Below are 27,639 nucleotides of genomic sequence, written 5' to 3'. Positions count from 1 at the left end.
TGCTACCCATGGGAACCAGCGTCTTTGAGGACCCCTCCTACCTGGGCTGGATCTCTTGTTCCACTGGCACCATATTGACTCTCTTAGGACAGGGTCTGTGCACATGGAAAGCCAACCAGGAGACTAACTGCACAATCCCCAGGTGGGAGTTGGGGCTTCCTGGGAAGGAGCAGCTGGCGGAAGGGGCTATTCTTAGTTTATGGCTCTGAAGGCCTTGGGGATCCAACAATGAGAATGCAAGGTGCCCTACACCCATAGCTCCCTTGATTGTGTGGCTTGTGGCTGGTGTGAGGGAAACGGGGCTTGCTGGGGGAGAGGCAGCACATGGCACGCGTGCTAATTTGGTGGCATATTAGAGGAACCCAATGCCTCTCTCAGGTCTCTGAAGCCCTAGGTCTGAATGGTTGGACTCCATATGCTGGCAGGATTTAGCACACACCTTCTGCTTTCAGAAAGGGTACGATGCAGAGCCAAAGTCCCAGGTTCCCTTCAAAGCCCTCTACACAAGGTGCCCAGGACGAGCTGAGAAGTCATTCAGGGCCACCAGCCCTCGCAGTGTCCGCCATGCCCGACGTTGATTCCTGTGGGTTTCCCATCAAAATGGGCGTGTGTGACCGTGAGCCGTCTTCCCCATTTAGCTTTCAAGGGCGAGAATGCAGAGGGTCTCCAAAGAAGAGGATGGACGTGCGTCTGTCCAGGACGTCCAGCATGGAGCGCGGCAAGGAGAGGGAGGAGGCGTGGAGCTTTGACGGGGCCTCGGAGAACAAGCGGACGGCCACCAAGGACTCCGAGGAGAACAAGGAGAATGTGATGCTGAGCTCCGAGCTCAAGGATGACCTGCTTCTGTACCAGGATGAGGAGGCGCTCAACGACTCTGTCATCTCTGGTAAGGAGGGCGATGGCTCGGGGAGGGGAGTGGGGCCTCAGCCAGTGCTGCATCGCCCAGAGCCACATGGAAGTTGGCACTGTTCTGCTAGCCACTGGCTGGGAAGGGGCAAAGTCGGGAGGGGGGGCCTGCACTGAAGAGATGGAGGGTTGATCGTCCTTGGGAACTGAGCCCTTCTTTGGGGGGCAAGGTCCAGCAAAGACTCTAAAGACACTGGGTGAACTTGCATTCTGGAATGTCGGGTGTTTGTTCCAGTGGCATTTGGGGCAAATACATCAAGTGGAGCTGTGAGTGAGCTCAGAACGGCAGCCCCTAAGCGAGGCCTGGCCAGGGGTGTGGAGATGGTGTGCACGTGGCCACGGTTCTCCGTTCTGATCTTAAAATTAGACGAGGTAGGGTCTCAGCGTCAAGGTCTGTATGTGTGCCCCAGGTCTGTGTTCTCCAGGTCTGAGTGACTCTCTTGCCCTAAGGTCTGGGCTTAGGGACATAGAGACCTATAGCCCCCTCCTTCCCCTCCCACTGATATCCAGGAGGCGGGGCTCTCAGGCTCTACTCCTGCAGACCACTGCCTTTTAAGGAGAAGGTGGCATCTTCCAAAGCCCCTTGTGCCTCTGTAACCAGCGGCAGCCTGCAGGATGGCTGCCAACTCCATTCTTTCCTTCAGTAACACCTTTGCTGTGGGGGAGATGGCGTGGCCATCCTTGTCCCTCAGCACAGGGCTTGGCTGAGTGAGCCTCAGAATGCGTGCATGCCCTCGAGCGAGCATGTCACAGGAGGTGCTCACATGAAGAACGCTTCCCAGTGGGCATCTCCTTCTACAGGGCAGTGTTAGGCCATGTGGAAATGAGAGTGTGACTCCTAAGCCACAAGAGGTAGAAAGCCCCCTTGTACATCTTTCTGCCTGGGGATCTCAGGCCTGGCCCAGGATCGCCCTCAGAACGCTTGTCCGAAGGATCAGAGAGACACAGAATTCTCTGCTGCTGGCAAATAGAGTAGGAGTCACCACCAGGGTGGGTACCATCTGCTGCCATGTCCTCAGGTGTGACCATGACTCTTCTAAGGCACAATTTTCTTAGCATTGTGAGTGTGTGTGTGTGTGTGTGTGTGTGTGTGTGTGTGTGTGTGTGTGTGTGTGTGTAAATGTTGTTTTGGAGAGGACAATTATTCCCAGTAGGAACTTCCCATGAGGCCTCGCTCTGGCTGCCGACAAGGGCAAACAGAGCTATTGGGCCCTGCCCAAAGCTTCTTAAGTTGAGGCCCCGTTCTCATCACCTCAGCTGCCGTGCGGTGTGGACACGGGGAAGCGAAGGCAGCAGTGGACTTGTGACGTGTGCATCTTCCCATCCTCCTCCCATCAGCTGGGGTCAAGGTTCAGTGTCTGTCACAGGCACGTACTCTCGGTCCCTCTTATGGATGTTCCCAAGGAACTTTTTCTCGAGTCCCCTTTCCTCAGAACTTAATGTTCAGAAGCAGCGGAGGCCTCATTAGGGAAAAGGCCTGGTTTCTGAATGTCTAAGACATTTGCTGGCCACACTCTGTGCCATAGGTGTTTGCTGTGGTCAGAGTCTGGCAGCTGGACTCTGAGGTGTGATGTATGATGTCTGCAACGCAGTTAGAAGCTTCATGGCCTCTGGGTTTACATGTTCCTTACGTGCAGAGCTTCATGCATGTATGCTAGCACATACCGGCTCTTACATGCACACACACACACACACACACACACACACACACACACACACACACACACCTGTCTGCCCACACAGGCTCAGTCCCTCTGGGTGTGTGTAGTCAGCCTCCAGTACAGCAGGACCTTCAGAGAATCTGCCGGTAATGCAAGGCACATTCCTTTCAGTATGTGTCTAGGTCAGTGGTTCCCCACTTTCCTAATGCTGCGACCATTTTAAGACAGCTCCTCATGTGGTCAACCCCCCCATGTTGCTACTTCCTAACTGTGATTTTGCTGTTATGAGTTATAATATAAATATCTGATAGGCAGGCCCCACAGGTTGAGAACTGCTTCTCTAGCAGGAGACGTTTGTGTTTGTCTCTTTTCTTCTGTCTTCAACCCATGACTAGAGCCCACACACACATGGGCTTGTCTGTCACATTGTCCCTGTGCCTTGGCTCAAGGGAAGCACAGATGAGGGCGGGGACGTGCGTGTGAGGGCTTCTGCAGGTGAATGACAGCAAACCCTTCTGGGACTTTCTCAGCTCCCTATATCGCTTGCCCCTACATGCAGACCCCACCCATCCCAGTTATCCATGCCCACAGGTTGCTGGGCCAGTACACCCAGGGGTGTGCCAGCCATGCTCCCAGCTAAGATGAGGCAGGCCCCTAACTTCACCCATCTGCCATAGCTTGGCTGCTGTAACAAAATGTTAGGGACTTGCCTGGAAATCCAGGACGAGATGACTGGAGATGGCTGTCCCCGGGCTCCCAGGCGGGGCGTCTTGGGGCAACCTCACACAGTGGAAGGATAGGCAGCTGCCTGTGTGTCTTACAAAGCCAGCAACCCCGTCAGGAGGGCTTCACCTCCTAAAGCCAACTTAGCCCCTGGTCCCCCTCACGCTTCACAGTGGAATTTGGGGAAGGAGGTGTTTGCTGTGGGTCGGGCTCCTCAGCAGAGGACCATCTGTAGTTCCCACCCGAAGTTCCTCCCTGAGCTCCCAGCACAGAGACTGTTTAGGGCTCAGCTACCTTGCATTGACACGTCCTAGAACAGTGTGACTTTGGTCAGGCTCCCTCACCTCTCTGTTTGAACTAGGGGTGGTTTGCTGAAGTAGCTAATTTAAAAGCTCACATCCTCCGCTCCAGAGGCTTTGCTTATGGCATCTATCCCATGGTCCTCAGCTACTGGACTCATAGGATTCTGTGTCTGCCCATGTTGAACTTTTGAGGCCATAAATACATTTGCTGTGGTCAGCTGTGCCCTGTGGTCTGCTGAGAACCATCCATTAGCCCCACCCACCAGATGCCATTAGTATCCTGTAGCCTAGTTAGGACAGCCCCACATGGTCCAGTGTTCCCAGCACCTGCTGCCTGTTAAAGGTTCACATGTCACCACCTGTAGTGGGAAATTGGAAAAGCTCCGAGTGGGTGGTCAATAGGAGTCATTAAGTCAGTGACACCCCATGTAGACAGTAAAGCAGTGAGGTGACAGGGTGTGGGCTCTGAGGTATGAGAAATTCCCAAGATACTCTGAGGAGACAAAAACCTTGAGATTAAGTTCATATACCCACCCAGCTGCAGCATATTATAAAAAAGGGACATAGAAAAACGTGTCCATTGCTCACTACCAGTTTAACTGGATTTGGGATCACCTAGGAGACACACCCTGAGCAGCGTGTGAGGGCGAGCACCAGCCTTGGATGCAAGTGGCCAGCTGCCTCAAGATCGTTCCTACCATACCTTCCCTCACCATGACTCCAAACCTGGAGCCAAAATAAATCCTTAAGTTTTTGTCAGGCCCATCATCACAGCCATAGGGAAGTTAAATAATACAGGGAAGACATAACGCTTCTAACTTGATATGATTAGGACCAGCCGGCTGTATTTCTGTTACTTAAAATAGCCAGTGGCAGAGGTCATCAGGGCAAAGAGGGGGTCATGACTGGAGATGGACTCCCTAAGAAAAAGTAGGTACAGCCATTTGACCGCAGAGCAAACACTACACAGAGAGTGTGGCTCTCAGGTTCTGAGTGTAGCCTAGGTGTACAAGAGAAGTGACCCTCCACTGGCCGCATAGTCCTCTGTGGACATGTGAAAAGTGTGTGTCATTTGAGTCCCATTTTGTGTGCAGGGAGGACATTGTAAAGGTCCCCTCTGATGGTTCAAGACTCTCCTGAACTCATCCCTGTGCTGTGAATGCCAGGTGTCAAACCCATTCCTCCTAACAAGCTGGGGCTCTGGGCTGGGACAGCCATGCTTTGTGGCCAGCAGGTGGCGCTGCACACAAACACACACAAATTCACTAGGCTGCTAAAGTTTAGATTCTGAAAGCTAGAACAACACCCTGTGGGCATTTGGGGTGCAGGCTAGTGAAGAAAAAGCTGTGTTTGTCCTTGTTGAACCCCAAGCAACAGAGATGTCATGGTGTGAGTTGGTGGCGGGACAGTCACAGCCAGTTAGGTTTTCGTCTGGGAGCTGATATGCTCAGCACTTCCTAACCCCGTAACCTTGGTCAAAGTTCTTATGTGGTCCCTTGCACCTAGGGCTGACATCCTGATGTGTCCCTTCCTTCTGAGGCAGAGGGAATGGAACTAGCTGATTCATTGAACCCACATCTTCAGCTGTGCAGTTCAAACATAGGTTGTAGGCTTCCTTCTCACAGGTGCCCTGTGAACTCTGGCTGCAGGTGGCCCTGAGCCTGGGCTAGGACTTCCGAAGGTGACTGGAGGTGATGAAACATGAACAGCAGAGGCTGTACTGTGGTCTCTGTGTTCTTAGGATGTTTGGCCGCTTTCAAGTGCACCAACCCGGTGTTCCCTTTTCTGGAGGAACTAACTTGGCCAGCCCATCGTAGCTTCCAGCCTTAACTCCTGTGTGTCCCTCTAGCTAGAAGGCCCTCTTTTTCATCACATGCACATGGGTACCATGAAGATGTGCTGTAGGTGTGGGTAGCATTTGCCCTCGGGGGGGCTTTCAGGAGAGGATGCCCTCAAGGATGTGGGTGCCGTGTGAAGACTACAAAGGGCTTGAGGACCTTTAGAGCTAATGTTCGTACGCATGTCCATATTTGATGATTTTGGAATGATCAAGCCAGGCTAGCAAACAAGCTCATCACCCCTCATACGCAGGAACTGCTGACATTTAAAACCCCCATTTTGGACCACTTTGGAGTTCTATCCTGGCTCCAGGCAGAGCACAGTTCACTAAAGATGACCAAGAGGTCTTGTTCTTCCATCAGCATCCGTCCTCCCGCTTCATCATACTCCACAGGAAACCACAGTTCACCCTCAACTTCCATGAGGCTGGCAGCTTAAAATGCATCACTGAAAGTGCATGGTGCTTGCCTCTCTGTGCTGGCGGGTTTGCTCAACTTAGTGGCCTCCAAGGCTCACTAGTATGGTACATGGTGAAACTGATTAGATCGGGTCTTGTTTCAGCGTTAGGAAACCGAGCCCCCATAAGCATGATGTGCAGATTGTTCTCCGGCACGCTGAGTTTTATATATTTTTATTTCTGTGTCTGTGTATATATGCCACATATGAGGCTGGAGGGGGGGTGCTGGGTCCCCTAGAGCTACAGTTAACAGGCTACTGTGATCTGAGCTCTCCTGGTACACTGATTTTAGTTCCTTTGGAGTCATACTCGAGAATGACAGGGCTGGGTGTGTGATAGCTGAGCTTGCATCTCCTGAGAGGCCTTGGGCTGCTTGTACTGATCTGAAGTCCTACCAGCGGTGCACAAGGATTTTTCTTTCTCTGCATCCTGACCAGTCCTCGCTATCATCTGCCTTATCTTTGGCAGCCACTTCTGTCAGGCAAAAGCTGGAACCCCCTTTGATGTACCTCACATTCTTGTTGTGTGGTGATAACGATGCACTGTCTGTCCATCATGGAGGTGTGTATGTGTGTGTATGAGCAGGCTGGAGGTTGGCATCTCCCTCACTTGCTCCCCACCTCTTTTGAGATGAAGTCTCACCAGTTGGCCTAGCCTGGCTCACCTACCACCTCTTAGATCTGCTCTCTGCCTCCCGGGTGCTGCAAGAGCATGAGGCCGCCCACCATGTTGAGTGTGTATTGGGGATCTGAATTCAATTCCTTTTCCTACTGAGCCATCGGCCCGGCCCTCATTTGTTTATTTCCAGTTTGTGTCCTTTCCTGCATTCTAAGAGTGCAATCTTTGTTTTCCTGCTGCTGGTGTGAGTTTCTTCTTCAAGCTGGGCGTTGACCTCATATCTAGTGGAGGGCTCGCACACACTGTCTCCCTCGTGGTGCGGTCTCATTATCCTGCCCATTCCCACCGATGCATTTAAACACTTCTGTTTTAATTTGATGCTATTCCCACTATTTTCTGTTTTGTTTTGTTTCATTTCTCCTACACATGGATCTCTGGCCTTCTACCAGGAAATCTTTACCCACAATGATGTGGAGCATTTATGCAGTTTCAAGTCTTTTTTTTTTTTTCTTGCTTTTTTCGAGACAGGGTTTCTCTGTGTAGCCTTAGCTCTCCCGGACTCACTTCGTAGACCAGGCTGGCCTGGGACTCACAGTGATCCGCCTGCCTCTGCCTCCCGAGTGCTGGGATTAAAGGGGTGCGCCACCATCACCCGGCCTCGAGTCTTATGTTAACATCTGTTACCCATTTCATGTCGATGGTCATTACAGTGTGAGATGAGAGCTAGAGGTTGACACAAGCGCTCCTGTGTGATGCCCATTTCCCCCCCAGACATCGTTTGTCAGAGATAATGTCCTTTCCTCCATCATATGGTCTCGGCACCTTTACGGGGAGTCAGCTGGCCTCACAGAGGTCTGTGTCTGTCTTCTGGGGACTGGATGTCTTCTGTGTGAGGGCAGCACAGGTAACAGGTGTTTAGAGCTTGTCAGGGCTTGTTCTACCTTTCCAGCAAAGTCAATCTCTTGTCTGTATGAAGTCGACACATGTTCACTGAGCAGTGTCTGCCTTGAACAGGCGGGTGTCTGTGTGGGGCTTTCTAAGAGTTAGTAGGTAATTACTGAGTCCCCTTTGCACTAGCAGGTTTAATGTGGATAGCAGTTGGTCTCCTGTTGTCAACCTGACTGAATTTAGCATCACTTAAAAGACATCTTCACAGACTCACCCAGATGGGCATATCCAGGGAAGTTTAACTGAGGAGGGAGGACCACCCTGAACGTGGAAGGGCGGAGCAGAAGCCCGTACTGTGCAGGCATGCACCTATTTCTGTTCCCTAAGGACACAGTATGAGCAGCCACCTGAGGCTCACGCTGCATTCACAGCCCCACTGCCTTTCCCTCCTTGCCGAGATGACTATACTCCACCAAACTGTAAGCCAGAATACATTCTCCTCCCTCAGTTACTTCTTTTTAATTATTTATGCATGCATATGAGTGTTTGTGTACATGTATGCAAGTACACCAAGTACGTGCAGTGCTCACCGGGGCCAGAAGGAGGCGCCTGACTTCATGGAACCAGGGTTACAAGTGGTTGGGCGCCACCATGTGCATGCTGGGAATTGAAGTCTCAACCCCTGAGCCATCTCTCCAACCCCATCATAAATTGCTTCAGGCCACGATCTCACTGATGAGACCACACTTCCATGATGAAGTCTTCATGCTGTTGAAGGCATTTGCACACATCTCCTCACAACTGGTAGGGCTTGTGGAGGTCTTGTTGGGGCTAAGAGGCTCACAGACCCCTCTGTGAGTTGACAAGTATGTCAGGGGATGCTGCTAGGCCAAGGCTTCCTTTCCCCACTCCCCAACTACCTTTCACTTGGGGAATTTTTTTTTATACAACCCTAGGTGTCTAGAACTACAAAACAGGTGGTATACAAGCAGAATCTTTACTGATTAAAAGTCATAAATAAATGTGATTGAAAACAGTTATTTGGTGTACACTCATCATTTTTACCATTTATTAAGAGTAAAGCACAGTTGCACACGAGGGAGATGGATGTGCTGTGCGCAGGAAAGTGCTAAGTCTTAGCCGCATGTTTGACTCTGCAGGTCCCAGAGACTCTTCAGTGTCCTTCAGAGTTGATCAGTGTTTTGATTTTGCAGTCATCAATGCCAAGAAATTGACTTTGCTTAAACATAGAGCTCAAAAGCGGCAGGCCATGTATTTAGGGCCATTGTTGGAACGGCGCTATGGAGGACCCTAAGGTTAGCAAGCTGTCTTTGTTCTTCTGTAGTGCTGTAACAAAACGCCTGACACCAGGCGATTTACAAAGACGGAAATTTACTTTCCTCCACTTCTGGAGTCTGGGGACCCCCCAAGATCAAGGTGCTGTGCATTTGGGTGTGTGAGGGCTGTGACTCACTAGAGGTCAGCAGGGGAAGCCAGCTGAGTTCTCAGTGTTATCTCTTTTATAAGCACCCTTGTCTCACTCCCAGGGCGTAAGGCTTCATGCCCCAATAGTCTCAGTGCTGTCACACTGACCACCTGAACTTTAGGGGTCCAACTTTTAGACTTGAAACAGATGTTTGTGGAGGCTCCCCTGGACAGTTGGTGGCATTTATGGGGGATCTTGTGTGCAGTGGAGAGTTGGTAGGTATATGTGGGGGCTCTCTCTGCTGTACACACAGACCTCTTCAGCAGTGGCAGCCTGCCCAGAATTCCCTTCTCTTCACTGTAATGAAGGATGGAGACATTCATGATTAGATGCACAGGGCTCTTTAAAAAGTTTCTGGTTATGGGCTACAGAGATGGCTCAGCAGTTAAGAGCACTGGCTGCTCTTCCAGAGGAGCCTGGTTTGGTTTCCAACACCCACATGGCAGCTCAAAACCTTCTGTTAATTCCAGGTTCAGAGGAATCTGACACCACTTCTGACCTCCCAAGGCATGGCATGCATATGGTGCAGACACACTCAGCTACACACACACACACACACACACACACACATTCAATTAAATTATAACTCCTAAATTCCTGCTTATTTGGGCATCATTGCTAGAGTAAACATCCAGACACAGCACTCCTGCAGAGTGGCGCCCACGCCAGCCTGGATCCTCGCTTCTTCTGGAGCTGAGGTGTGGGTGGGCAAGGAGAGGGCTTTTGTCCCAGCTACTGTCCCTTTAAGATGTTCCCGGCAGGCAAGCACACAGGCATTTTTGTGGCTGATGTAGAGGGCATGCTGCCCTGAGACAGAAGGTGGCTAGCTCGCTCTCAGACGGCCACTACCCAGCACACCTCAGGCATCCATGGGCGTCACTGCTCTTCAGTCCCTCCCTGGGAAGGAGCAGGGTCCTACACTCCTTTCAGCTTTGGTACCAGCGGCTGGGCAAACTCTCCAGCCGCTTGGGAGCGGCCTGGCTGCAGCTCCATGTACAGACAATTCACTCCATCTTGCTCCCATGGTACCCCTGATCTTGAAGACAACCTGCCTGGGGACAGGGGGACTGGGGGCCACGTGGTGACCATGCGAGCGTGTGTCCTGTCTACACCTTGTGTGAGAACAGGTGATACATCCATCCTGTGCCACTTTAAAGGAACCCTCCCCCACTTCCATCTCCCGAGTACAGCCCCGGGGATTCCTGAATTTCAGCTGCCTGCCCAGGGGTTCCCCATGGTCCAATTCTTAGCCACCATGAAGGAGGAGGGGACACATTCAGTGCATATCCAGGCACAGGGGTGAGATTCTTTTACCTCTTGCAGATGAGATCATCTGAGACCAATCTGATCCCTTCTTGCTCCTTCCCATCCTCCGCCTTTCCTCCCTGCCAGCCTTAGCTAACCCAGTACTATTTCTCTCCTCTCTCTACGGGGAAGCTGCCAGCCATGCTGCCTGCTGGTGTGGTGTGGTCCTGATGGTGGCTGCGGGTGGTGGTGGTGGTGTTAGGTGTAGCTGGATGCACACTAGGCATCTGGGAAGGATGGACAGGTGTTCTCTCTCTCTCTCTCTCTCTCTCTCTCTCTCTCTCTCTCTCTCTCTCTCTCTCTCTCTCTCTCTCCTCTCTCAGCTGATTCATCTGAGCATCCTCTATGTAGCTGGCCCTGTTCTGGGCCTGGAGATCAAGTGTGACCAAGGCAGATAGGTTACTTTTCTCCCTTGGTGCCTGTATCTTGGGAACACTACAAACAGCACACAGGCCGGCTCCCAGCAAGCACGTTACAAGTGGAGTGCGTGTTGTGGTGGACACCGCCTACTTGATGAGGCTGAGAGTAGTGACTAACTTCACACAGTGTGGTAACCCCCAGGAGGTGACGCAGGAGCTGAGGTATTCCAAGAAGAAACCAGCCATGTGGGGAGAATTATGACGAGGAACAAATGGTACAAAGACTAGACAGGCCTAGACAGACCCCAGGAAGTGAGAGGAAGTTTCCGTAGCAGAGCAGGCAAGGAAGAAGGGAGAGAGGAAGGGATGAGAGGCTGAGTACAGACTGTGTGTGTTCCCTGGAGCCTCGGAGAGAGGGACCACGGCAATAGATGGACCACAAGATAGTTCACAGTCATGGTTTGGCCACTATTTGGCAGAACTACGTGCAGCGACGGCTTTGATCGCGTTTTATGTAGCTTCAGTGAGATGCACCATTACCACCATGAAGACAGCGTGGCTTCCTGTCTCACTTGCTGTGCTCCCCTGTAATGTTGTCGCTGCCTTCCCCAGCACATCTGTACCCCAATGCCCAGGAATCTCTGTCCAGCTTCCGTGACCATGCGTTTGTTTGTATCTTGTAGCATTTCTATACAGAAAATCAATATGTGGTTTGGAGGGTCATAAATGAGCTCAAAGCATCATAGCATGTGTGTGAAAATGTCACTGCGAGCCTATAGCTGTGCTTAGGAAAATTCTCTAAGTCATAAAAACATTCTCCCATTTTCTCTAAAAGTTGTGGTTTTTCGCTTATCTGGATTCCTTGTGTGGATATATGAGGTTGAAAGCCAAGCCTTCCCTGTATAGACCCAGGGCGGAACCTCGTCTTTTAGGTCTGTGTAGCCAGGTTTCCTTCTGTGTAAGGTTTGATCCAAGACCCTAGACACAGAGATGGTCTTTTGGGCTGTGGCATCTTCTTCATTGACTACAGCCCTATAGAGAGTCTTGTCCTCTGGAGCACATCCTAATTTCCCCCTTGGGTGGGTGGGTGGGGGTTCTAGACTATTTTTGGCACAGAAGTATGCTTCTGAGGTCTTCTGAGACACATGAAAGTTGTGGAGGAGGCAGCAACCCCCTTTTCCGTCGCTGGGTGCTAAACTGGTCTCTGTCCACTGTAGCAGCTGCTGACGGACACTTGGGTGGCATGCAGTTAGCATGGGCCCAGCCCTGGCAGCAGCTACTGTGTGCCAGGCTTTGTGTGTCTAGGTTGTGTGAAGGGGTTTGCCACTGGAAGAAACAGGCAAGAGGCTGGAATGGCCAGTGGGTAAAGGGCTTGCTCGCCCTCTATGATCCCAGCATCCATGTAAAACAGCCTGAGTGTGGCAGCAGCGTGTGCCTTTACTGTCTGGGAAGACAGACACAGGCTGATCCCTGGGTCTGACTAGCCACATTGTCTGGAACATTCGGTGAGCTCCAGGCTCAACGAGACCCTGTCTCAAAAAAAAAAAAAAAAAAGATGGGGGAGAGACTGAGGGAGGCTCTTAAGGTTGACCTCTGGCCTCCATGCACATGCGTATGTACCCTCATGTGCACACACATGCATGCATGCGCATGAAGATGCTAATTCTCTGGCAAAGTGTTTTTCCAAAGATGCCTGCATTTCCCCATCGCCGCCAGCACTCTGTTGAGGTCAAGCTCCTTCCGCACCCTTTGCTGTGTTTCACATGAGCTGTGCATTTAGCCACTCGAGGGATGGGCATTGGCGTCTCCGATTCTTTAGTTTCCATGCGGGTTTAAGGTGTACATTTTTTTTTTCATATGCTTATTTTCTGTCTCATCAAACATTTGCCCGACTTTCAGAACATGTGCTGCCTGCGTCTGAGGTGGTCCTTCAAGAGATGCCGCTTCACACACGCGTTCTCTTCCGGCTTGGCCTCGCTCGCTCGCATGCCCCTGCTTTGCAGGAGCAGCGACTACCAAGTCTGATGGACCCAGTCTGTTAGCTCCTTCATGTCTAGGGCTTCGGTTTGTGCGGGAGAATTCTGTCAACCCCAAGGTCGCAACTGTTACCTCCCGAAAGTCCGTTTTTAGGTTTTACATTTGTGTCTGTGGCATATTGTTAGTTATAATGTGTGGCATGAAAGATGGATCAAAGTTCTTTTTTTTTTTTAAGATTTATTATGTATACAGTGCTCTGCCTGCATGTACACCTGCAGGCCAGAAGAGGGCGCCAGATCTCATTATAGATGGTTGTGAGCCACCATGTGGTTGCTGGGAATTGAACTCAGAACCTGTGGAAGAGCAGGCGGTGCTCTTAACCTCTGAGCCATCTCTCCAGCCCTCAAAGTTCATTTTTAAAAATGATTATCCATTTGATCAGTGCCACTTGTTGAGAAGGCAGGTCTTCATTGGAATAATCTTGCATATGTATTAACAATTAGTCAACGCCATGTCAACTCCCGGACTTTCCTTCCTGTTCCTCTGACCTGTTGCTTCTCTAGTTGCCAACACCACACACATTGGTCATGGTAGCTAAGTAAGTTGTGAACCCAAACAGTGATAGTCCCTTTTAAAATTTGGTATGAGTGTTCACGTACGCGTAAGCACACACATGTGTTCAGATGCATGTATGTCTGTATGTACACATGTGTAGAAGCCCTGTTAGATATACTAAGGTTTTGTTTTAGGAGTTCAGTATACTATCCACTGCTTCTCAGAGCCAGGTGCATTTTTTGTTTTAAATCTTATATCAGTGTTCTTATGGGATGTTGGTCTTTAGTTTTATGGTCTTCCCTTTGAGGGAAATTCTGGTTTCACTGAATGAATTGTGAAGCAATATTCTTTTCTTCGATTTTCTGAAGTAATTTGAATAGTATCAGTATTTTTTTAACCTGAAATGTTTTGTTAAAAATCACTATTTTGTATAACTACATGTGTGCGTATGAACACGTAAGCAAGTTTTAAACTAAAAGCTACTTTTTAATTGTATTTTTCTCTTATATATTACACCCTGACCACAGTTCCCACTCCATCCATTCCTCCCTGTTACCATTCAAAATGAGATGGCGCACAACTGATGTGATATGGAGAGACTTACACTAGAAACATGGGAAAGAAGGGGAGAGAAGTTAGGGCCTGAGTGGACCATGAGGGGAGAGGGGGGGGGGAGAGAGACAGAGAGAGGGACACAGAGAGGGACAGAGAGACCAAGGTGAGAGAGGGGGGAGAGAGAGACACACAGAGAAGGACAGAGAGAGAGGAGAGGAGAGGCAGACAGACAGATGCCTTTAGAGAAAGCGCAAGAGAGAAGTACAAGAGTGAAATGGATGGAAGGTTTGTCCTTTTCTAGTCTGACACACACCTGGTGGCAGGCAGGCAATGATGTCAGAGGTTGCTAAGCAACCTAGAAGCAGATCAGATCAGCCAGCAGACTAGCAGATCTGCTGTGGGCTAACACTCTCAGCCCCCTACCCCCCGCCCCTCAAGATCTACTTCTCCATTTCCTTTCAGAAAACAGCAAGCCTCTCAGGGACGTCCGCTGAACACTGCAAACCAGATACAGTGAGACTAGACACAAACCCTGATAAAGGAGGGTGAGGTAACCCAGTGGGAAGACAGGCAGAAGAATCAGACATACCCCCCGCCTCACTCCCCTCTCTCTATTAGGAGTCACACAAACACCCCAAGCTAACAACTCTGCTCAGCCAGTCCGTCCATTCCTTCACAGCTAGAGGTTCCGATCTGTGTCAGAATAACAACATAATAATAACATACATGCAGAGGATGTAGTGCAGTCCCTTGCAGGCTCTGTGATTTCCACTTCACTCTCTGTGAGCCCCTATAAACCTTGCTTGGGCAGAACTTGTTGGGGGTGGCCAACCAATGACTGGCCTAATTTGTGGTCCACGCCAGGAGGGGCAGCCCATGCCCTGATACTGCCTGGGCGACTAGGAAGCAGAGGCTAGGTAGCCCAGAGACCCAGGATAGGGGAAAACAAATCAATAAAATGATTCTCAATGATATTCTACCATACACAGAGATAGTGCCTAGGCCAGGGGTCATTAGAGAGGCTTCCCCTGGCTGCTGATGGGAGCAGACCCACAGCCAAACACTGGGTGAAGAGAGAGACCCCGAATTAGAGATCTTTGCCAGGTCCTTCCCTGGGGAGCTCAGGGAAACCCTGAGGAAGTGGCAGAGGAAGACTTGTGGGAGCCAAGAGGGGTCAAGGAAGACAGGAGAACATGGCGTACAGAGTCAACTACGAGCTACTTTTGTTTAATAGGTACAGCCAACACCAGCAGGCTGACACAGCCTTGGTGCATGGAACACCGTCAGGGCACCCGTTATCGTTATTTAGCAGATAATGGGCTGGTTATGGGCACTCAAGAGAGTTTCGGAAATCTGCATTGCTCCAGAAATGATGTCTTTAGCTGCTTTTTCCCATTGCTGTGATTAAAACACCATGACCTAAAGCAATGTGGGGGAGGAAAGGGCTTGTCATAGCTTGCAGACTAGAGGCCATCACCTGAGAAAGCCACAGCAGGAACTGAAGCAGAGGCCAGGGCCGAGCGCTGCTTCCTGGCTTGTTCCTCATGGCTTGCTCAGCCTCCTTCCTTATAGAACCCAGGAACACCATCCCAGGGTTGGCACCGCCTACAGTGAGCTGGGCCCTTCCCCAACAATCACCCATCAGGAAAATGCTCTATAGACTTGCCTACAGGCCAGTCCTAAAGGGAGGCATTTTCTCAATATCTCTTCTTTTCAGATAACCCTAAGAAGTTGACATAAAAACTAGCTAGCACTGGCTTATGCCATTTACATTTCCGGCTTGTTAGTGTAAGTCACTGGAAATGTCCCCCTCATATCTTTCTAAGATCTGAGGACTCGGATGGCGTGTGTCACCTCTTCTGTCCCTGGTCATGGCAACTCTCTCCGCTTCTCCCTCTTCCTCTTTTAGGGTCATCTGTGGCTACAGTTTTCCCAATCTTCTCGTTGGTAAAAAGCTTTTTCTTTAGTGGCTTTATTTTTAGTTAGTTTCCGCTCTGAACATTAGTGTTGCTTTGTGTCCATCCCCACGGCTCACTTTGTTCTTTTCCTAGGCTGTTGAGATAGACTCCGAGGCCGATTGTTTGAGCTATTTCTTCTTTTTTAATAAGGGCACTCAATGCTGTAAGCATCCCCTTAGCATCATTTTGATATGTTCCATTTGCTTCAACATCCTTTGCATTTTCTGTTGTGAGTTCTTCTTGGAACTTTGGGTTTCTCAGAAGTTAAATTTAAAAATTATATATATATATAATTTTTAAAAATAATTTACTCCAGTTATTTTTGAAGAGATATTTTTGTTATTGATTGTCAATTTTGTTCCACTCAAGTCTGAAAACATGTTTCATATGAATTGAGGTCTTTGAAATGCATTGACTTATCTCATGGTCCAGTGCAGGGGGCTCGTGTACGTGGAGGCTCCTGTACATGACCTCCGACCGTGCTTTGTGTGGGAATTCTGTGTCAGCCTGGTGGTGTTGGCAGGTGTGCTCGAGTCTGCCCTGCTGCCTGAGTTTCTGTTTACTGCTTCTGTGAGCGATGTAGGAAAGAGCTCTGAGATCACTGGCTGCAGCTGGGCCCTGCACGTTTTCTTGGGTTTTCATTTTTGTGTTCTGAGGGTCCAAAGAAGGTCCACCATATGTAGACTCTGTATGACTGCCATGTGATCTCTCTGAGAAGTGTGTTGGCTCTGAAGTTCTCCCTGTCCGCTAAGGGCCTTCATCTCTCTCTGACTGGGATGAGGACGGGGCTCCCTCCTTTCCTCTTTCTTATTGGGCATTTTGTGGTAGTATGTGTGGACTTTTGTCCTGCTTTTCAGGCACACTCATTTCTTTATTTAGAGTGTTCAGAATATTTACATGAGATGATTATCTTTCACATTTAAATTTTCTGTGTGTGTTTATATATTATGTATGAGTGTGCCTGAGTATATGTACATGCAACACATGTATGAAAGAGCCAAGGGGATCAAAGAGGTCATCAGATGCCTTGGAACTGAAGTTACAGAGGGTTGTGAGCCACCATGTGGGGTGCTGGACCACATTCCCCAGCCTTGTTTGTTTTTGAGATAGGGACTCATGTAGTCCAGGCTGACCCTAAATTAACTATAATAGCTGAGAGTGACCTTGAACTCCCAAATCTCCCTCTTCTCTAGTGCTGGCATAACAGGTGTTGCCACTGTGCCTGCCTCTTACACATGCTGAGGGTTGAGCTGAGGGCTTCAGGGTTGCTGGGTGACAGTCTGCCCACGGAGCCACACCTCAGAGCCTGACTGTGCTGCCTTCCCTTTGGGACAATCACCTTATGGTGTAGCTGTGTCCTTTTCTCTTTTCTTCCCTCTACTGCTGTCAGTTGTCTTGGGCGGGAGAAATGGCTCAGCAGCTCAGAGCGTATACTGCTCCTTCAGTGACCCTGAGTTCTGTTCCCAGTAACCATGTTGGAAGCTCACAGCAACCTGTAACTCCAGCTCCAGAGGATCCAATGTCCTCTTCTGGCCTTCAAAGAGACCTGTGCTCACACGTGTATAGCCCCTCCCGCAATACAAATACACATAATTAAAAAGTAATGGCAAAATTTAAGAGCCAGATTTCTTTGAAGAGAATTAAATAAGAATACATCTGTGCATCGCAGACATCGCCGTGTACGTATCCTCTGTCCTTGTTCAGCTTTCAGGTATCTGTCTGAACTTGGTCCTTTCCCTCCCGCCTAAGCCTAAGGGATTCCTTTTGCAAGCTCTTATAGTCATTTACTCTTGTCACTTTCTAATTCCTAAAACAGCGTTTCCCTTCATCCTGAGAGATATTTTTGGCACATGTTAAGTCCAAATTGCCTGAGTTGCCTTCCAATAGCGTCATCTTAGTGTGTTGCTTCTGGGTGCCTGTGGTTCCCTTCGCTAATGCCACAGCACGACTGACTGTCTCTCGGGGCCGCTAAGGTGTTCTCACTGTCAGAGATGGTGGTAACAGGCTCAACATGGCTTCCTTTGTGCTGTTGGAGCTTGGCCGAGCCCTTCCCGCTTCTCTGTAGGCGTGAGGAGTTTCGGTTGCCTGACACACATCGTGAATCTATTTCTTGGTTGTCGGGTGCTCTTCCAGGCCTATAAATATCTGTTGAGTTTTATTCTGGGAAGCAGCTCGGTTACTTGGAAACGGTCTCACTCATCCTGGTCTGGTTTTTACGATTTCTTAGACAGAAGTGGAACTAAGTTCAATCTGGCTGGTAACTGTTGCAAAGACCTGGACCACCTGCGGCACAGCCTTCCCAGGGTCTGGACAATCACAGCATGTTCTGGCCTGACTGCTGATGGGCATGGGACACAGCCCTGGCTCTCCCAGTGTCCTCAGGCACCAGGCAGTGTCTCCCCGGCCCTCTTTCATAGGCAGAGCCCAGCTCAAGGCATAACAGACTCTGTACATCTTGTGGTTCTTGCTCAGCTTTTCCAGCTGTTTGTTCCACAAACTCCAGCTGTGGGCCCCTTGGGTGTCTCTACTTCATCTTCTCAACTCAGTTTCCAAGGCTCTTCCTGGGCCCCTGTAAACCACTGCCCAGCATCTGGCCCACAGCATCTGCTGGGCTCCAGGGAGTTCATTTAACACTCTTTTTATTCAACATCTCTCCAGCCTCCCCTCCATTGCTGCTTAATTTCAGCATCAGAAAGCCATCCTTACACTTTGAGTTCTCCCTTTGGAGCTAAAAGAGAAACCCACTCTGCAGACACTGGGCAGAAGTAGATGTTGGTGTCTCATGGTCTCATTCCCCTTTTCTATTCCTTCTTGGCAGTGTTATATGTAGCCCAGGCTGGCCCTGAACTCACCGTGCAGCTCACTCTGGACTTGAACTCCACTTGTGTTCTCACTTAACATTTTGGATGTAGAGGCACTGCCTTCCCTGCAGGGTTCCTCTGTCATGGTCTGTGCAGCCTGACCCTGCAGACACCCTCTGAGTTCCCATGTAGCAGAGCCAGGGAGCAGAGCCCCTGCCGCTGCTGAGCTCCCTTGATCCATGGCTCTCCACGGAGTCAGTGTGTGTCAGGCTCTTCAAACGAGAGATCACCCAGAAAGCTCTGCGGGGAGGATGCACAGCGCAGCACAGCTGCTGTACTTGAGGCCACTGCAGCCGCTCCTGTTCCATCTCCTTTCCTCTTTGTTGTCGCCCTTAGGTACCAGGAGTGAGACAGGTACATGACAAAAAGGTACAGGGTGACTCATGGGTGCCAGGGTGAGGAGTGTGCGTGCTAGGGCAGCCCTGGGTTTCCCTTTTCTTCTGTCACTTGTTTTTCCTATGCTCTGGCAGGGTGCCAGCAGCTCACTTTTGTGCCACACAGGCACAGGGGCAGGCACAGGGCTCGAAGCTGATTTCTTAGGCTTGAGTGTTAGGATGAAGTCATGTCTGGCTGTGGAAGTGATGAGCCCTCAGCAGTTACTGCTTAGCAGCTGGAGGCAGAGGAAGGTACGGAGTGCCCCACTCACTGCTCACCTCGCCAGCTTCCCCTCCATTGTTGCTTATTTTCAGCATCTGAAAAATCATTCTTATACTTTGAGTTCTACTTTTCTTTGTTTGGAGGTGAAAGGAGAATCCAGTCCATACACATTTGGAGAAGTAGATGTTGGCGTCTCATGGTCTCCTTTCCCTTTCCTGTTCCTTCTCGACAGTGCCATATGTCATATGAGTTGAGCAGACAGAGAGGGAAAGGTGTGCGCTCTGAGCACACTGGCATGAACAGACTTGTGCACAGAGGGGCAGGCACGTCAGAGTTGGGAGGACACAGGCTGGGTCAGTGGCCTGGGAGGACAGAGAGGTAGCTGCTGAGGGTATCTGACCCCTGTGACGTCAGGATGGTGGAGGTAGAGGTTGTTCATAACCCCCCCATCCCCTTCTCTGAGGTAGATCATGGAGGCTGATGAGGCTGGGGACATGGGGGGTGTGCTGAGCCTCACAGCATGCGTGGAGTGTGGATGGCCAGGTGCAGCCCTCTGCTGTGGTCAGCCGCTGGCTAAGGCCAAGGAAAGAGCTAGCATCCAGTGGTCCTTCTCAGCACTCAGACTTTCTGCCTGTTTCTTGAACAGACGCTTCCACATTGCTGAGTCTTTAGGTTAATTGCCAGAGTTCTATAAAAGCCAGTTATGGGAGTTTGTGAATGAAACCAGGCTTCCTTGTTTTACGGAAGAGAAAATCTCCCCAGGACCTTTATCAACCCCACTTAGACACATCTGCCTTAGGCTCTTATCTGCTTACACCACCAAACTGTGTTTGTGTCAGTACAGTCCCCAGTACAGAAAACCAGAATGAGTGAGTGATGTAATTCTTGACCTTTCACCCTCACTCTATAATGAAGCTACCAATATTTACAAAATTGGGCCCAGGCACATTTATCTCTATTATAACGTGTTTCTCTTTTTCCTTGGTGAGGTCATGGATGTTTTGTGCCTCAGCAACCTGTTGTCTTAGTTCAGGTTTTCATTGCTGCAATGAAACACCATGACCAAAAAGCACCTGAGGAGGAAAGAGTTTATTTGGCTTTGTATTTCCACAGCACTGTTCTTCCTAGGACAAAGTCAGGACAGGAACCTGGAGGCAGGAGTTGATGCAGAGGCCACCAATGGGTGCTGCTTACTGGTTTGTTCCTCATGGCTTGCTCAGCCTGCTTTCCTGTAGAACCCAGCACCACCACCCTCCCCTGCCAACCATGAATTAAGAAAATGCCCTAAAGGCTTGCCTCTAGTCTGATGTTAAGGAGGTAGTTTCTCAGGCGAAGCTCCCTCCTCTCTGATAACTCTAGCTTGTGTCAAGTTGACATAAAACTATCCAGTACACATATGTTCTGCTGTGTTGAATAGATATAAAGGAACACAGAAGGAAAGATGTACTTCAATTTAAAGGTGACCAGCCACAGCCTACCTACCTCACTGGGCACCTAGGGTGCATTTAATTTCGAGAGGCTGAGAGAAGTCACCTTTGTGTTCTCCTCTAGCCCAGATATCAGAGTCTGTTCTGCCTGTCACCATGAAGGGAAGGAAGTGGAGGCAGGCACTGAACCTCTAGGCTGTGCTTTCCTCGGAGTTGGATAACAGTGTTAACATTGTGGAGGTCTGCCCTGCCCCTCAGCAGCTAAAACACTGAATGGGAAGCTGAGACTGTCAGTCTGTCAGTCCTGTAGTCTGTCCCTCTGGTCAGATGGTTAATCTTATCTTGTCATTGCCTCCTGTGCATTCTGTATTGTCCTGTCACCCCTGAGGCACCATTGAGGTTAGAGGCTAGCTCAGAGGAAACAAACCCTTAGAGTGTGTGTGAGAGAGTCCTGGCTACAGGCTACAGAGATGTTCTGTCTGTCCTCTCTTGCTTGTCTGACTTCTTGGGGGGACTGGGGTCCCTAAAAGTTCAGTTTCTAGATCAAAGATCAGAGACTAGGAAGAGGTTAAGTATGGTCCTGAGTCCTTGGAGCTGAAGAGACAGGAAGGCGTGTCTTGTTTTCAGCCTTCACTTCCTGCTCTCTAGTAGACAGCGTGTTCTCCAGGTATATGTTCCTCAGGAGCGATCCAAATCCATGAGAAGTCTTCATTGTTGACTTTTTTTTTTCTCTGGAATCTTCCTTTGGTGGTTGTTGTTGCTGCTGCTTAAGCGCTAAGCAGCTGACTCTGCAGCCTCCAGACTAGAGCCTGGTGAAGACAGAAGTTCTGGCTGCGGCCCTACTGTGTCTCCTGTGGGGGACCTGGAGACTGGGAGTGCATCGATGAGAATTAATTCACAAAGATCTCATGCAGGGGAACATCTCCATTCCTGACCAGAGGCACCAGTGAGAGGATCTTTCAGTTAAGAGCAAATCCGACCAAGTTTGTAATGAGGACCCTGAGGCATTCACAATGACTTCAAGACTCACCTCACCGTGAGGATGCCACACAGGCCATGGACTCTTGAGGTTGAGCACAGAGTCATACATTGCCCAGAGCATGGCCGTCTTTCCCTTGCTAGGGCCAGCACCTAGCATTCACAAGGGATTCCTCCCTAGATCCTTGAAATGTCCTAAGTTCAGTAAGTCACCACAGCTTTCAGAAACACCAGCTGAAACTGTGTGTATGTGTGTGCATGCATGTGTGGGGGGTGGGGGTGGGGCTGGGGGCGCTTCTTCAGATTGTGAGTTCACAAACCTAGGACACCATCACTTGCACATCCAGTAAAGCAGATTGAGGCTGGACTCTGTGCCTGAGCCACTTGCAGAAACCTTTTCTTTCTCTCTAAGGTGCGTGATGAACAACTTCCCATTAGAAATTTAGACCTCAGCAGAGCTCTGCTTTTCTGTTTTATCTCCCAAATTTACCATAAAGTATTACATTCTGTGTATTTGCTTGTTCTAACTCACTGCCACGCAGTGAGTTCTGGCTCTGTCTCGGGGGTTGTTTCTCTCTTCTTTCTTATCTCTCGAGTGATATTTATGGTGTGCATGCATGTGTACAAATGCTGAGATGCCACTCATCCAGGCATGCCTGGAGCCAGCCTGGGTCATGCATTCACCTAGAGCATTCTTTGATGATTGACTCTGGTGTCCACATGTCTCTCTGGGGGGAGCAGCTGTCCCTGAACCAAACTCTGGAGGAAGAGACAGATGTCAGTCAAGAGAAGGAAGACGGGTGTCAGGGCCGTGATGGAGAGGGCAGGGGCAGGCAGAGGAGCCTCTGGGGTGCCACGTTCTAGGTACCAAATGCACACGTATGTAGTTAGAAAGTGGGCGAGAAGTCAGTGCTCCCTGGAGCTGGAGTCACAGGCACCATAGGTAGAGTCACTCTATAATTCATGCAGATGGCTTTGAAAGTCAAGGTGGGGACATGGACATCCCATGGACACTTGGGATGTGTGATATCCGCTGTGGAGCATGTCAGCGGGGGACCTAAATGACCCACCATGTCACATCATGCGCCCTGCACTGCCCACTGAGCCACTGGAAACAGCGCAGTGTACACGTGTGGGTCTTCCAGTGTCAGCTGCAGGCCCCCCTGGATCAAACTCCTGACTCCATCCCTGAAGGCTATGGGATGCCAGTGCTCTAAGACCTGTTTCTCACCCTCATGGGTCTCACAGGAACATTGCCACGGAAGTGTAAGAAGGAGCTGCTGGCGGTGAAGCTGAGGAACCGGCCGAGCAAGCAGGAGCTAGAGGACCGCAACATCTTCCCCAGGAGGACCTATGAGGAGAGACAGGAGATCCGTCAGCAGATAGAAATGAAGCTGTCCAAGTAAGTGACCATGGGCAGGCCAGCGCGGAGGCTTCGTCCTAGCCCCTGAGACACTCCTCCCGTGGGGCCGAGCAGGGTTGCAGCAGGCCACTAAGCCCTTGGCATTGCATGGGGTTGCCTGTGTGCCTGTGGCTCGGCAGCATCTCTTGACCTGTACCTGTCACATTCCCCAGGATGATCAAAACTTTCTCCAGATAATCACCCGACTACCCCACGGTGAACCAGTGGTCTTCCCGAGTCAAGAGAGATGTGTGAAGAAGGGAAGGGTGTCAGATGGGAGGGTCTGGACCAAATTGCCGAGGACATACCTTTGCTGTGGTCGGGCTGGCTACATACAGCCTCTCAAAATTCCCATCTGGTTATGTCTCCCTTTAAGGATATGGACCAAGCTTTGCTAGATCACCCGAGTCTTTTGGGAGAAGCTGTGCTTGCATGAATGTGTACACACAGTGGCCCACATGCTATATGCTGCAGGGCAAGAAGTACACCGGCAACTTTGCACACTCAGTCACACTCGGGGCTGGGCTCTCCTCCTGCTGAAAAGTCTGCTTGTGGCCCACAAGATGGATTCCCTACATTCGCTGGGGACGGTTACTCAGCAACAAGGTAGTCCCTCATTCTGGGCGAAGACAGACTGTGCCAAGGGTCAGGCTGGAAGGGAACTGCCCCACCTTAGACTACAGAGAGCAGGAGCTGCAGAGCATTTATAGACAGTGGAGCTATGAGGGGCGGGGCTGTAGCACACGCTCAGAAGGTCTGACTGCTTGGGCTGGGTCCTACAGGGTGGGGCTGTGGGTCAGCGGCAGAGGGCAGGGCTGCAGGGCACCTGCAGGAGTGGGACTGTGGAGGGTGAGGCTGCAGCTCGCCCGCAAGCATCTTTGCTGCAAAGGGTGGTCCTGGAAGCTGCAAAGCTGCTTGGTTTGGGAATGTCTAAGAGGTATGGAACACAAAGGCTAGAGGACCGGGATTCCCATTTGCTCACAGAACCGGGAACTAATTTTAGATTCCACGGTGCAATGCAGTAGCTTCTCTGTTTCTCGTCACTACATCTGAACATGGAAAGGAGTCCCAGAATTAGACACAGAGAGCAGGAGGCTGTGCATCTCCCCTGGAGGTCAGAGGTGGCTTTTTTTTGTCTCCGTGTCTTCCCTGCGGGGATGGTCTAATTGGCGCTCAGCCTGTGTTGCCATCCTAGGACCTTCCACATTCTACTGCTGAATAATTTAGCCTCCAGTTGCCATGGCAACACATCATTGGCAGTATTCCCAAGAGTGTTTGGGGTTTCCATAGTGTTTTATTTTGCTATGTCTAAATCTTAATATTTTTTTCTTTTTCTGTGTGCTTTGCGGCTTCTCTGAGTGAAGTGAACCTTGCTCCCCCCCACCCATGATATACCCTGTATGCCTGGTCTGGGTCCCACAGTGAGGTTGGGGGGTCCCTTCTACAGGGGTGAAGGCATGGGGTGCTACTTATCCCTTCCCACAGGGTTGCTGAGTTTGTTCTCCAAATGCATGTGGGTGAATAGGCAGGGTCCTGGCTTCACATGGGGGTGTTTCCTGCAAATAACACACAAAGGCCTATGTACCCCCTCTCCACATACACCTCCGAGAACATTAAGTGCACAGGCACCACTGATGGGGTCTCATATTGCATGGGTTGGTGTTGTCTTCCAGACCCTCCTGCCTCAGTCTCCACAGCTGGAATGCCGCTGGACCTGCTGGCTGTCACTTTCTAGTACTAGGCACGTACTGGGAGCTGTTTGTTGCTCCCCTCTAGGTAGTCCTGGCAACTACACAGTGGCTGAGAAGTGCACTCGTCTCCGGGAGAGGATGTGATGTCTTGTCAGGGTGCCGTGGGAGAAGTGGGCGTAGGAATCAGACAGTCACGGAGTATCCAGTCAGCCTTCTGTGAAGTGTTCTGGACAGTAGCAATCCCACCTGCCAGGAATTCTGGGGGGCATCTTACTCATTGCTTGGGGCTGCTGCCTTCTATGGGTTTTGGCTTCATTGTGGTGTGTGCTCAGAGCACCGGCCAAAACACCATACTTGGTGTAAAGATGTCTACACATATGGGGGGGCCAGTGGAAAGAATACAAAGTCCCTGCCTCATCCCCCCCACCCCACAGGTTAGAGAAGCTCCTTAGTAAGAACATCAAGAAATGAGCTTGGCCTCAGAAAGGAAGGTTGGGAATGGCAGTGCTCCACCTCAGGTGTAGCCAGGGGTCTCCCCCACTTGGTGGAGCGGAGGCAATGGGGCTGGTCACTTTTTTAAAAAAAGATTCTGAGTCACATAAAAGGAACAAGATCACATTCCTGGGAATAGAAACTGGCTGAGAACTGCTACTGTCAAGGCCAGGCATCCTCATGGGCTGCGTGTCACAGGCACAAGGCACAGAAGCTGCCAACAGGCCTCTGAGGAGTAGGTAAAAGTGACTGAGTAAACAGGGTCACAGGTGTTAGGTAGCCCAAGTGGCCTTAGAGCCCCACTGTGGAGCAGGTGACAGCCTTGTCCCTAAAGGAGTTGCTTGATAATTTCCCTGGGCCAAGACTCTGGACAGGAGCCTCCCAAGTGATGGGCTGGTACAGCCTCTTGTTCGGGTCCCCTGGGGAGGCCTATGTTCTGGGGCTGAGTGAGAGGCTGATTAAAGCCCAATAGTGTCCTTCAGGGGTTGGCACTTAGCGCATTAGCACAGCAGTTAAGCAATCCCCAGCTTTTCTCTGTACAGCGTGTACTACGCATCCAGAACAGACTGCCACCGCTGGGCCGCAGAGAACACAGGGTCTCCGGGAAAACAGCATCAGGTGCACTCGCACCATCAGACAGCCACCTCTCCCGCTTGTTCACTTTGAACTCTGCAGCATTTTAGCGGTGTGTGAGGCTCCCAAGGGTGGGGTGGGAAATTGAGCATTGCTGCCTCACTGAGTGATGTGGTGGCCACACTTTGCACTGAGACTGCAAAGGAGGCTGGGCATGGTGAAAGCTCTTGGGTCTGTGGTCACGAGGCTTTAAAAATACACACTATTTTCTGCTGCCTCTAGCTGCTCAAGAGCCAGGCCTATCTGGAGTGTGCACATTCACTGCAGAGGCGGAGGCGGAGGTCACCCTTAAACTTCCGTGGATCTTTGCTTCACTTCTCTCTCTCACCCTGACTGCTAGAGTGGGTGTGAGCCCAGTTCACCATGGGGACCTTAAGTCCAGCCCTGTGGGCATCATCCTTGGAGACAGACAGCCATGGTTGTAAGGCAGTGGCTGCTTGAGTCCATTTTGCAGCCCAGTGGCCTGTTTGGTTCTGTGCACTCACTGTTCTTTGAAGGCCTGCAGAGGTGCCCTGGGGTGGGTACCCTGCATAGATGCAGTTTTCATACGAGGAAAATAAACACACCGCCAAGCCGTGTGACCACAGGTGACGAGAATAACCTGTCAGTGTTGGTGCTGTGAAGAGCCAGAGCTCTGCACCGCCCCCCCCCCCCGCACCCCCCCACCCCGCCCAGGGTCCCCAGAAGCAGCTAGGCGTGCAGAGGGCAAGAAAGCAGAGTGTTGGCCGCCTGGAGGAGACAGGGGGCAGGGCTTCTCTGAGGCTCAGGAGCTAGAGCATTAGCAGCTCATCCCTTCAAGGCCAGACCAGTGATGTCTCAGAAAATGCAAGGCAGGAATATTGCTAGGCAATTGTTCCTCAGATGTTTTCTGGTTCTCATTTCTGGCTCCCAGGGGAAGCACGTGGAGTGCAGATCTCCAGACTGTCTTTCCATCTTCTGAGAGCCGGGGGGGGGGGGGGGGCAGGGAGGGAAGAGGGATGGGGAGGGAGGGAGGGAGGGAGGGAGGGAGAGGAGAGGAGGGGAGAGGAGAGGAGAGGAGAGGAGGAGAAAGAAGGAGGGGAGAGAGGGAGGGAGGAGAGCGTGTGTTGTGTTTTTGTGAGTGTGCACGTAGATGGAGGAGCACACGTGCCACGGTGCAAGCGTGGAGGTCTCAGGACACCTCACCTGTTACTGCTCACTCTGTTTGGCACAGGTCTCCTGTTCGCTTCTGTTTACACAAGCTAGCTAGGCTTGGGAACTCTCAGTGATTCTCCTGCCTCCACCTCCCCTCCCACTGCAGTGCTGGAATACTGGGGTGCACCATGGAGGGCTTTGTGGGTTCTGAGACCCCGAACTCAGGTTCAGCCTGTGCAGCGGGTGCTTTACTCATTGAGCTCACTCGTCTCCCCAGGATCTGTACTTGCCCAGGCCCCGCCCCTCAGTGTCCTTGCTTCTTTGCAGTGTATATGACCTCCTTAAGACCCCTGGGAGACAGTCCTCTGAGCTTTAATATCAAAGTGACCTAAGATTCTGCCTAGCCTGTTGCTATTTTAAGGATAACGTACACTTTATAGTTAATTTTGTTAACCTTCATCACTTTGTCCACCAAGAAGCTCAGAGCAAAGTGCATAGCTACCTGGGACAAATGTGTCGTGTTGTGCTAAGTGTGCGCTGTGTTTAAGCTCCTGGAACATGTGTGCTCTGTTTGCTTTGCTTTATTGTTATGAACATAGTTCTATGTACAGTTCCAAAGTCTATTTGTGTATTTAAATTTTCAATAGGAGCACTGGCACTTCTCTATGGACTGTGCCAGTGTCCTGGACACTGTGCTGCCTGCCTCCTCAGGGCCAAGGCTCCCATAGTGCAGCCCTGCCCCGGATGTCCATTGGTATCGGTGGATTGAATAGAATGTCTGTGCCTTCCCTCCCAGTGTGGCGGGGGGGGGGGGGGGGGGACTGTTGGCTTCAAGATTGTCATAGTTTACATAAGG

General features: G+C 50.7%; 1 protein-coding gene across 5 annotated transcripts in view; it reads left to right on the top strand.

Annotated features, from left to right (window-relative positions):
• PHACTR3 (phosphatase and actin regulator 3) overlaps window positions 1-27,639 on the top strand; it is a 218,227-nt gene that overhangs the window by 162,940 nt on the left and 27,648 nt on the right. For all 5 annotated transcript variants that reach the window (XM_084775018.1, XM_084775017.1, XM_084775021.1 and 2 more), the window contains exons 7-8: window positions 639-886; window positions 22,701-22,854. In XM_084775018.1, the coding sequence (XP_084631144.1) occupies window positions 639-886; window positions 22,701-22,854 (402 nt within the window). The remainder of the gene's footprint in view (window positions 1-638; window positions 887-22,700; window positions 22,855-27,639) is intronic.

Source organism: Acomys minous (assembly GCF_964271855.1).
Source record: "Acomys minous genome assembly, chromosome: 3".
NCBI classification, from domain to species: Eukaryota; Metazoa; Chordata; class Mammalia; order Rodentia; family Muridae; genus Acomys; species Acomys minous.
The sequence above is the reverse complement of the archived record's forward strand: the minus strand, read 5'-3'. Positions and strand labels throughout refer to the sequence as shown.